The sequence below is a fragment of the Lepisosteus platostomus genome, chromosome 13 (assembly GCF_059453375.1).
Source record: "Lepisosteus platostomus isolate fLepPlt1 chromosome 13, fLepPlt1.hap1, whole genome shotgun sequence".
Lineage (NCBI taxonomy): Eukaryota > Metazoa > Chordata > Actinopteri > Semionotiformes > Lepisosteidae > Lepisosteus > Lepisosteus platostomus.
In genome coordinates, this window is record NC_142623.1 from 42,099,994 (window position 1) to 42,112,635 (window position 12,642).

A 12,642-nucleotide genomic window follows, 5' to 3' on the forward strand; every position below is an offset into this window, starting at 1 on the left:
AAAACATGGTTTAGAGGAGTATAGCCTTGGTGTCCCTTAGCTACAGCACATTCAAAAGCAAGAACAGACTGCGCTCTTATATTGCAATTCATGACTTCGACTTCTCTTGCACTGTAATCTCAAATGTAGTATATCCCTAGTTAGCTAGCAGAATGAAAGAAAGGATTTAAGGATGGCAAAGCACCACGCTTGGGTCTTCATACTGTACACCTGAAGGCTCAAAATCAGGGCAGGATTTGCAGCACATTACACTCCAGAACTACCTGTACAAATGTTTTAACAGCATCAATCTTGTAAGGTAGAGGCAGGACAATTTAAATCTCAAACCCAAAGCAGATACAGTAGCTCTAATCACTAAAACCTTAAAGTAAATAATTTAGCTTAATTATTTTCAGAGTTTTTTGTTTTGCATTGTTTTCTTGACAAAGAAATCGAAGATTGGAATCACAGATCATGAGCAAACATGCCATACTAAAGGAGACGAAGGATTGTTCTGACACACTCACAGGGCACCTTGAGCATTTTGAATGATGATTTCAAGTGCCTCGTACTTCGATTCATATTGATCTGACTCTCAAATGATGAATGAATGCAGAGGATTGTGTTGAATAAACAAGAATGAGTTTTCTGTTCACAGATGACATCAAATTCAGCCTTTGTGCCCTGTGTGTCAACACCACAAAGCCACCCATTCCAGGCTTTGGAGAAAAGAATGACTGGGATATGCTTTCATTTCTCAGAATGCCAACAGCTTCTACTTGTCGCAACCTGGTATAAGGGAAATGCAGTAGCAATATCAATACAGCAGGAGGAGGCTCTTGTTACGAACCCGTTTTTTTTTAGTTAGGAAAAGGAAGTGTCATATACAAAATACGTTAATGCCAAAGAACTAGGTTGCTGAGGCATCATCCGGCCGGGAAGATGAAGTGCTAAGCTCCAAACTGAGGTCACGTGTTTTGAAACTGAAGCTATTAAAAAAGCAATCTTTAGAAATTGTTCTCCTGTTATTTTATTACTCTCTGTTTACTGAATGTGGAAAATGCATTTCACAAATAAATGTCAAATTATAAGAGGACAAAACGATAAGCAGCCTGTTGCTTGTTTTTAAAATAGGGGGAAATAAGAAGAGGGTCTGACAGCAGCCATGGACATGAGGATAACTCTCTACATTGAAGTCTTACTCATGTTCTAATGCTTTAAGAACAACTACAGGGAAAAGAGGAGAGATTTTCTGTAAATGACCTTCAGATTTATTTAAATACTTATCTTTTTTTACCAGTGTGATGGTACATGCTGCACAGCTACTTTTAAGGACTTCTAAATGTATAAATAATCACGACAGAACAAATATCAGAGGAATGGGACAATTTAGAATTTTTTTTCCCTTGGAATTCTGCACCCCGCCTTCATAAACATGTCACTAACTGGGAGAAGTGTAGAGTTAATCCAGCTCTGTTTTGGAAAGGAAAGTTTTCAGGATGGATCACACGGATAAGGAATGCCAAAGACATCCCTACTTTAATTCTGCTGAGCTCAACAGGTACGGCGACGTGACACCTCTGCTGCCAGTACTCTTGCCTTTAGTTTGAAGAATTTAAATGAAATATGAGAAGAACTCACATTTTGCTTTTCTCAAACAATGCATAGTGCCTTTCTCCTTCCTGTAGAAGCACCGAGCCGAGGGAGACGGATTTTGTCTCGGATGTGGAAAGGAAAAGCCAAGGGAAAAAGCAGGAGGAAGAGGAAAGGGAACCTCCACTCACCAAGTCATTGATTCCAATGCTGTTCCAGCCTTGCATTATGGGAAGGAAGGAAATGAAGGTCGGGATTACCCAGCATCCCCCCAGCATGAGAGCCACTCTCATAGGTGTCATTTTGTTCCTGTAGACAAGTGGCTGGCAGCAGATAGCATAGTACCTGGGAAGAGAGAAATGGAGCCCGTTAGCACTTCAGACACAGGTTCTTTTGGGACCGAGGGGAGATCTCCCTGTATCTCGTATACGTTTGCACATTTCTTCTGCAGAGTTCTGAAAGGGAATGTGTGAAATATCGAGGAACAGCAGCAGTCATCTAATTCCCATTGTATAATGACGGTACCTGTGATAGGTTGCATGGAAAGGATAACCACATTCCACCACCTAATAATGACAGAGCCCTCCTGTGTTCCATCCTGTATGCATTCCAAATCCAGCTCCAGCCTTTTTTTCGTTTCCCTCCATAGGCACTTCCACCTGGTCTCTTTACCGTGTCTCTCATTCGCCTCTGCAGAAGACTATTAACTTGGACCCCTGCTGGTAGGCAGCTCCCTGACTCCTCATTATCATCCATACCCTGTCCAGCCTTTCCCGAGCTGCGGAGAGCATTCTGTTACTTAAAAGCAATATTTTTGCTGCTGCTTTGTTACTCTCCTGTCTCCTGTCCCCAGGGCTGTGTACAGCTTGAAGGACCCCATCCATAACATCAGCGTCCCTCAGCTTATATCACTTCCCGGCTTCGGAGTGGCTTGACCTCCTGCTTTCAGCAGCTCCCCTCCTCCAGACTGCATCAGTGGGAGCCTCTCGTGCTGTCCTACAGCGATAACCCCCCCCCGTAACACCTCCCTCACTGTGATTGGCATTCTTCGCCTTGGCTCAGGCCACTTCTGTGCCTCCAGTTGAGAATACAGAGGTCAGACATCCGTGCAGCAGGGACTGCTGCTGTGTGCTTTAGTCAGACCCTAGTGAAGCGCAGGCACTGCACAGCCTGCTGTGTGCCCCCGCTCCGTCATTCAGCGTTGATATTAGACCTGCTGACTTGGGCTCCCAGGGCGTACAGGTGGGGCAGAGAACGTGTTTTTATTCTCTGCAGCCCATATATAAACAGCATTTCATGAACGGAATCATATTAGGATGATACTGTAAGTGAACTAATAACTACAACAGCTGTCACAGTCTGAGCAGGATCATGTCGAACTGAGTGTGGCCTCACTGTGGAAATGCAACAGTGTCCCAGTGCCAGTAGTGCCGCAGGATCAAAGTGGGGTCACTGGTGCGGTGGAATACTGCTCCCCACCGCGGCAGTGACCCCACAATCTAAGCAGGCTACCACTAGGCAGTACTGACCTCCCCACTCTGATCTAGCTGAGGATCTCTGGTGTCCACACCTGCCACTTCCAGGACGTCAGTGCTAAAAAGACTCTCAGGACAACAGGGACATGGAACACACGCTGGTTTGCTTACTGCAGACAGCCCAACTGGTTCTCACTCTCCAGGCTTCAATGAGACAGATCACTTCCAAAATAGGATCGTCTTCAAACCCAATGTTTTCACGTGTTGGAGAGGAGATAGCTACCAAAGGCACGTTTTCAGCAGCGTATAAACAAGAAAGGCTACATTTCAGGCATGTTCAGTGATTTTCCAGCTTTTCTGGCCTTGGTTCTCTCATTAATGTATTTGATACCCAAGAACACTTGTTCCTGCTGCTTGGGGTATTACAGTTCTCCATTACTGTTACTCACACAAGTCATTCATTTGTACCACGTAGTCCATTTTAACCCTCTGACTTTTCTACCTTTCTGAAATTCTTCAATCAAGAACCAAAAACACTCTGCAGTAAAACTACTGTGACTTCATGGATTGCTAAGGACTTATGTGACGTGTCTCCTTGGCAACAAGGCCATGGCAACTGGACATAGATGTGAAAATGAACTTTACTGTTCAAGTCAACAGCTCTCCAGCTGGGATGGTCTCCATTATTGCTAGTGTTAACAAGAAGTACTATGAATCAAATAAGTTAAAATCAACAAGAAAGAATCAACAGAAAAAAAAGTGGACAGTATGATTAATGTCTGGGATTCAGAACGCCTGCACAATTTTACAGAAAATAATGATTGTTAAAATGGAATTAGCTGTTTTGTGTGTTGCAAACAGCTGGATTATTAGCACTGAGAGAACAACACTGCAAGTTAGTACTGTGGAAAGACTTCAATTCAGACAATATTGCCATTGAACTGCATTGTTTATCTCATGCATTGATATTGATTAATTGTTAATTGTTAGACATTTTTAATTGCTCCTTTGCTTTACCCATAGAACAGTAACTGTGAGGCAACAAACTCTATAGATAGTGAGATGACATAGAGCAGTTCTGAAAGCACCTGGGGTGGGCTGACATATTTCTGCAATCTCTCTTCTGTGTAAAGTTTAAGCGACTCAAAAAAGAGTCATTATTAGGGCAGCTGGGTGGAATTGCTTGAAAATGTTACCTACAAATAGCTGCTTCACCAGCTGGTAAAACAATGAAAAAGCCCTAAAGTTTGAGGCTTAAACAAAGTTTTTTAATAACTCATGTTATTGAAAAATGAACACTATTAATCACTCAAGAAACAGACACGCACACACTTCAGGTATATTGATGATAATTTTAGTATTGATCTAAACCCATTCAGGTCAAAAATTCTATTCGACGTGGTACATTTTAGCTGTTTGTTATTAATTTATTTGTCTGTAAGCTTTAACCAAAGAGACTTACAGTACATTTGCAGCATTTATTCAGCTGGGTATTCTACTGGAGCAATTTGTGTGAACTATTTTGCTCAAGGGTACAACAGGACTACCTTTTCAGTTATGAGTCCAAGAAGTGACCACTGCTTCACATTCGAGGAACACTGACTCACTGGGCCAGAGCTTATCCTGGCTTCCACAGTGTTGACGGACCACATGGGTGAAGTCTCTCGCTCCAAGTGCAACAGAAGTGTCTGTAGCAGGATCTCAAACCCGCAACGTATAGGTCCAGAGACTTACAGTACTCACTACGCTAAACCACCCACAAAACAGTGTTATATTAAATCAAAATTAATCAGTTCATGTCACGGACGTCCAAAGGGACTAACCGTGGGGAGCAGGAGAGCGGAAAAAGACCCATATGCGTAGCGGCGAGACGGGAAAAAGGCCCGGGCTCATTAGTGCAAAGAGTTCAGGAATGCCGTATAGAAACCTATGGCCTCAGGGAGCGGACGTGGGGCGCCCTGGTGCTAGGCGGGTCTCAGGACATCCGAACATCAATGCTGAGCGAGGACAGAGTGCAAGACCCGGAAATATATAGCCCAAGGGAGAGAGGGACAGGAAGGACAGCAGACCGGAAACTAGGGACAGGACAGAGAAGGAGTGCCCCCTGGCTGCAGAGGGCGTGACAGTTCAGTTATGAGTCAGGACATCATTTTCTTATGATGTAGACAGACATGATTCAAGACAAGACAGCTCTGCTAGCATCTGATATACAAACGCCTTGTGCTAGCTTGTGTTAACCTGTCAATTTGCAGTGTGCTGTCTGTTGCTTTTGAAAGGTGTTTGAATCAGATATTCATCATTCTGATTTAATGATTGAAATTTAGGTCCCTAAAGGGCCTGTACTGTCTGTGTGCCCTGTGATGGAGAGGCGTCCTGTCCAGGGCACTTTTTTGCCGGGTTAGGCTCCAGCTCCTCTGAGTGCCCGTGTTGGAAGAAGCAGTTCGAAAACGGATAGATGAATGTCCCTAAATATGAAGCACCTCGTTTTTTTTATTTTGGTTCGTTCCTGTTGAGTTTGACGTCTTCTCTTGTGTTTATTTCTCAGGTTTCCCTTCCAAAATGTATTAATCCACTCTCCCCTTTTTCCAAGGTTGGGAACAAAGATTCACTATTTTCTGCTGGACCAGATATGACACAGAGCCCAGTTCTGGAAATAAGACCTTTTTGTCCTGTCAGATGTACAGTATGTGGCGAGACGTTTTGTTGTCTAGTGGATAATGAGAATTAGCTCCAGACCTCTGGCACACTTGTCTGAGCTGTAGTGGACTCCTGCAAACAAGCCTGTGATGTACTGTTTGGGTCCAATCACATACACTACACATTTGTAGAATTTTGCCAGTGATTTGATAATAAACACTCTAAAATGCAATCAGGTTTGCGATTGTCTTCACAGTGATATTCTCTTTTTCTATGTTCTGTCCAACTGTCTTAATCAACATAACCTTGATGTTTTTCTATTTTACTCTTTTGAATTAGCTTGTGTTAATATTAAGCTGTCTGGCCCGGTGATTCTCAGTACAGTTTTTTTTAAAAAGCGACTTTGTTTTTCTTTTTGTTCGCCTCCAGAAGATCAAAGTCCACCTTCTATTCTGCCAGAGGGAATGTTCTTTTGATATACTTTTATTTGAATATTAAAACAGCTTTTGCCTTAGCAAGGTAATTTATGTGAACATTTCCTATAATGCTACATCAGATTTTTTCTTTCATAATTCTCAAAACAAAATGACTGAGGTGTTTTTTTTTTCCGCAGACATTCTTCAACAGAAGTGCAGAAAATCTGTCAATCCCTTAAAGTAAAACCATCTATATCGTGGTAAACAAAAGTATTGTTTACAAAAATAATTTTATTCAGTAATGTATTTATTTTATGAAATGTTTTTTTTTTAAATCTGCATTTTGATCAATGGCATATCTTCAGCTCTGAATGGTTCAGTGAAGGCACACACGAGTTATTTATGATGCGTTTCATGGTTTTGTTCCAGTATAGATCCTGTTTCAGCTTATCCGATATTTAATCATGTTTAAATTAAAACGGCACTAGAGGGTCACCCATGAGGCTCAAAGAATACAGCCAATCCTTATGACATGGGCAAGGGGACATCTGCAGGCTTGCAGTGCCAGTGAGAGACCCATAGCTCTTCAAAACGTCACACACTCTCTGGCCCAGCACTGTGCTGCTGGCGCCTTCTGAAACGGCTCATTTCTGCCTCAAGAGTGTCAGAAGAGGGTCTTCACCTTCACCCCCAGGTCGAATGAATTATTTCAGACAGCTGGGTCCAACGCTTACATACGCAGGCTCTGGAGATTTAGATCATTTAGGATTACTTTCCCTGACATGCAATCCCTTTAAGGGTAATCAGATAGTAAAATATTTATATTATTAATGTCCTCCATCACCCTCAAAATAGGTCCTTCGTGCAATAAGATCTCAAAACAGAGCGAATGAGTTATGGCAGCCAAGACGAAGACGGGAAGATTCTAGAGGTAAAGGAACAAAGTCATTTCCAGTCACCACACTCCCAGAATGCTTAAAAATATTTAACATCCATTAAGAAGTGCACTTATAGAAAATTCTGTTTCTCCGGCAGCCAAGGGCTCTGCTGTGGGTTTCCACTGTGTTTAGGGATCTCAGTGTGAACAGGACACAGCTGTTCAGAGTACCTGCAGGTCACTACACCTCCTGTTGAGAGACTAGAATTGCCTCACGTTTCTCCTCCAGACCTCTCTGTCTGGCATACAGAAAAACACACAACAAAGAGTTCTCTGCCAGCAGACAATGCACGCTGCATAGCAAGTCCCTCAATCGATACAATGGCCTTCCTTTTTTTTTAGAAATTATTCTGGTTTACTTGACTGGATTAGTCAAAATTCCAGTGAGCTGCATTTTACTTAGAATGTGAAGGTTTAAACATCTCCATCGGACAAGGCAGTGATACTGTATGGAAAAGAGAAATTAAACATAGACTTTCCCCTCACAATAACTTGAAAATATAACCTGCAAACTAATGGAAACAAAAAAGTGGTGTTTTAAATGTTTAAATGTATATAATAACTACTATAGTATATAATGGAGTATAATTATGTACTGTAAATGTATAATAATAGTTTAACATCATGTTATACCATGTATTACAAATACACACGTATTTATATAGACTTTATTACATGTATTAATCTTGGAAGAATTTATTCATCTTTTAAAAGCAAAAAAGTTAACTGAAACCGCTTATATTGACCGTGCTTTTCTCATTTTAAAAAACACTTAAGTTTGTGACTGAAGAGCCTTAAAAATGAGATGCAAAGATGAATAGTGATGGGGACCTGCGCTACACAGTACTAGCTGAGTGCTAGTAAATAACCTCGTAATGGTCTTTAAGAAAATGTGCTCTCACTCAGACTCCTGCTGCACAGCCAGGGCTCCCAAGGGCTGAGGTTTGATCTCTTCCTTAAATGCATTCCTATCTCTCTGAAGGCCATTCATCCAGATCCACTCACTGTCTGCTACACAATGTGAATGGGTCTTTTCCCTCAAGCTCCTCTGTTTCCGCTTCCCTCCTGCCAAATTCCTAGAAGAGCAGCAGTCCTGCCACACAAAAGGTCTGCCCACCAACCCATTCATAACGCGACTTCAAGATCGCTTTAGCTCCAGCTCCCAGGCGCAGAGAATCCCTTTATCTTAACCCGGGCTTCACTTTGATTTACAACTCACTTCGTAACAAGCTGCTGTTCCCTGTACAACCCGAGTTTAATCTCGGTTAATACACACCAAGATATCAAACTTGGCAGCACTTCTTCATGTGTAATATCCAAATCTGCTGCCCTCCAAGGCAAGTTCCTCTTATTTAACTTTCATTGATTAATGGCCTTATGTGGTTATAGGAAGAAGCTGTAAAGACCAGCCAGTCACTTCACATGGTCATGACGGAAAGGCACTAGGTAATAAGTACAGCTTGATTATTTTTTTGAAGAAAAGGAACTCTGATAAATTTTCAAAATGGCTTGTCTGTAATGCAGATTTTACTTCTCCTATTACGGTAATGAAAGGATGCATTAGTGTGCAGAGCTAATTAATCACTGATGACTACAAACAAAGCGGGAAATAAGAAACATAATTAGAGACCCCCCAATCCCACACATATAAAACTGTCATAGATACACGGTAACAGAACGCAAGTGCAATTCAACTTTATCTGTGAGCTCAATCTGGCTGCAGTCACCTGACATTTTCACACTTAGCTGCAGCATCTCTTTTAGCTGTCCAGATGTGTCAAGCTGCAGGCCTCCGGCACATAACTGACCTTTAAATCAAAGATAAGAAAGTGCTCCTTATCGTGAGCTCCAAATCTGGGAATTGATTCAAAATTTGGTAACACTTGGACTCGTCCATACAGCGGCGTGCATTTTGATCATCCTTAATAAATGAAGTATTATTTAAACAGGAAAAAAACAGGCTCATTCTAAAATGCTGAAGTGAAAGCTGACAAAAATCAATGAATGTGTTCATGATCTATATCTTCTCTGCCACAGTAATGATCATTTTCGGTTTTCATGTTGTCACAGGCCTTCTAATCGTGGGAAATTATTCATCAGAAGAGCAGGACTCTTGTGAGGTTTTATCCTTTCTTGAGCTAAGCAGTGCAAAGTTGGGACTGCCCTGCAGGACAGACAGACTCATGTGATGTGTGACAGAGGTTTGTTTCACACTTTAGGGGTTTTGCCCTTCTAATGTCTACCCTTAACACTTTGTCGGAGGAAATTTGTTGCAGGAGCTGTTAATACCAGTCAGCTTGATCTTGTTTTAATAAACCTTTTGTACAGGCAGGATAGGGCTAGGTTAACAGATTCCAGTAATTACTCTAATACCGCCTACAACATAATAAAACAATAATATTATAACACTGAATATGTCAGGGATTTGTATATATATCCTACTTTATATTATAACCAAAATCTGATCTACGGATAATAACTGTAAAATACGTATTGTAGGAGATAGGAGTAATGTCTTCGCTTCAGACGAACATGAAGTCATCTCAAGTGAACAAATGAATATGGCAGCGTGCGGATCATGACAGCGACAGCCACCGGAAAATTCTGACTTAATGCTGTTTGGGATTAGTAGGTTACTGGTTCATGTTGCTTCTTCCTTCTATCAGACTGAAACTGGCAGTGAAGCTCTGGGTTTTGTATTTTGCGATTAGTGAATGGAAAAAAGTTTTGATTTCATCCAAATTGTGCACTACCACCCTTCACCACTCCCCCCCCCCCCCCAAATAAAAACCCCTACAAATACGATTTTTTAAAAAAAACCTTAAGATCGGGGTGCAGGTTGGGTCCTGTCATGCAGAGAGCACTGGATTGAACTTGACCACTGCCATGCTTGTGAGCACCAGGTTGCCTACTGTAGGCCCTAAGTCACTGCTGGCTGACCACTGCCAAGGGTTAACAGGTTTGAATTTGCCAAGAGCCTTCTTGGATAGCAGTGCAGCAGCACCCCAGAGAGCCTGCCTGGCGCTTGTGATTGCATTCGCTCGAATGGATTCCCCCTCCTGAGCCTTGGCTCTGATAGACAGTAAGTGCCATGAGCAGATGGCCTGGCCATGCCCGATCTCGGTGGACTCAAGCATGCTCTCTTCGCTCCTCCAGTGCTGGTGTGGTGGGCCAAGCCAATTCAAATCTGGTCATTCCCAATCGTCCGAGATACGAAGAAGGAAAAAAAATGACTAGTGACTCTGAAGACAGTAAAGAATAAAGGACTACGATGAATGAGACTCCCAGCACTGCCGCCTGTTTCCATCAAGCAATCATCTCCATTGATTGAAAGCACAGGATGATGGAAACCATTAGGAGTTTGCAAGTCTTGGATTTCAGTTCTTTTGTTCTTCAAAATCCTTTGAAACCTCATTGCGTTTGGTCCTTTGCTCTGTTGAAAGGAAGCCAGCCCATGCGCCTCTCTAACACAAAACAAAGTGTCACTATTATTAATAATTGCTATTCTAAGATAAAAGCCATAAGCAGTGTAGCATGTCCCCTCTTCGTGGAGGATTTTAAAGTTTTAAGAAACACTGCTGGGGAGGCAAGGGAACGGATGCTGTTTAAACTCGTCATTTTCAAAAGCAATTTGTGGTCTTTCAAGTCCATGTTAATTGAGACATGCTTTTAAGCGCAGGGGGATTTAAAGGACTGCAGAGCTCCAAACGAACCCCGAGCCCCAGACTATATCTCTGCCTTGTCACTGGCTTCCTCTCCAGCCAGCCGCCCAGGGAGTGAAGACTGCACTAAGGCTGGGGGGAGTGGTGAAATAGTGGATGGCAGGGGCTGTCCAGTGACAAGTCATAAGAAAAAAACTCATTGTGGTACATAATTGTGTAGTGCTCTGAAGAATTGTGTGAGAATTTTCCATCCTAAATTCGTTTCTTCTCCTCATTGAAGGGAATTTCAGGATGCTTGGTCATACCCAGCTCTCTGCTTAACAATCCAGTAACTCTCTGAAGCATGACCCTGGCATTTCAAACACAGCTGATACGTGTTTTTCATATATGTAGGACAGCTTACAAACATATAAACATTAATGAGGTGGCTTCACTTAATTTATTTTCTGTTTTAACAAGAAATCTAGAAATGCCTGTGATCCTCCTCACTGTGTTCTGTAAATCACACTGTTTTGATGCATTATTTTCACCTGTGGTACTCTACAGGTCATCTGCCCTTCTGATTTAAAACATCATTATAAACATGGATATAATCACCTTTTCTACCCACATAAAGCAAAACAACCAAAACACTGCAGAGCTGTGCACGGATTCAAGAGTTCAAGTAAGAGGCTGGGTCTCGCGTGTGACCTTCATATCTGTCGACAAATGTCCTGCCGACACATTATGCAGTTTTGCTCTTTAAAGGATCAAACATCACTGCCATGTTTCTGTACATCTGAATCTTGCTCAAAGCCGCAAGAAAACCTGTCATACCAAAGCCACCAGCGTCAACAAAGACATTAGACAACTGCTGTAAAACATTAAGCATAAACGAAACACATCTGCAGTTCATTATGAAGCACTGATAAAGGTTGGGACTCTTAAAAGATTTATATTTTTGAAGGCATGCGGAATTGAACCTGGAAGGGTGCAGTGTACTGTAGGTTCACAACAATATAGAAATTAAATAGCAGGAACTACTTAGACCAAGTATTGTCTCCTGTCACTGAGTCATAGATTGCACATTAAGAAGGAAACCTTGATTGTTCTGTGCCAACATTTAATTAAAAAGTGTTTTTTCCACTTTTGATTGTCACAGCTATTCAGTCAGTCTCCAGGCATCAAGGACCTTTTAAAGTTTCATTCCAGATTAAGGGCTGAATTGCATAACTAATTATTTGGAAATAGCACTACTTCTCTAAGAATTTATTCAGCTGAATTGCTTTCATCAATTTGAGAAGGTGTAATCCAATAGAGTATGAGGAAAGCACTAACACATTCGATTTGTCCAGTTAGTAGTCTTGAATACTCTGGCCTATTGAGAACCTTAAAGTTTGACTCCAACAATTGAATTTGATTCCTCGAGTCTAGCACTTTTTAGATTCTAGAAAGTCTGTGAGACTTTTATCATGAAATACTGAACATACAGTGATTAATATACTATGACTAACAAGTCAAGAAAATATTCATCTCAAACATGGCTGCATAAACTGATTACCATATACAGTATATTTCTGAGCTGCATAAAATACAGGCAGATTGGAAATTGAGAAACAGGAAAGAAACGATGACTCAACAATGAAGAATTTGATTTGTAGGTTCAATGCAAAGTGCTCTCCTGTGTTTTACAGATTTTTCTTAATGGCTGAAAAGAATCTACAGAAATAATATCCTTTGCTGTCTGTAGCCAAACAATGCTATAAAGTGAATGAAGATGTAACTCTCATCTAAGATATGCTAATTATCCACCCCTGCTCATCAGCTGGGTAAAAAACTAAAATAAACTGCAAGACACTTAAGCATTCAGTACCTTAGCAGCGGAATTAATGAGGGTTGGAGGTTGTAGTAAGTAATTACCATACTGCAAGCCCTGATTATATGTGACTGATAAGACCCCCATA

The 12,642-nt window shown here is 41.5% G+C and overlaps 1 protein-coding gene across 3 annotated transcripts in view; it reads right to left on the reverse strand.

Moving 5' to 3' along the window:
* htr4 (5-hydroxytryptamine receptor 4) overlaps positions 1-12,642 on the reverse strand; it is a 143,982-nt gene that overhangs the window by 73,511 nt on the left and 57,829 nt on the right. For all 3 annotated transcript variants that reach the window (XM_088604722.1, XM_088604721.1, XM_088604723.1), the window contains one exon: positions 1,764-1,917. In XM_088604722.1, coding sequence (XP_088460848.1) covers positions 1,764-1,917 — 154 coding nt within the window. The remainder of the gene's footprint in view (positions 1-1,763; positions 1,918-12,642) is intronic.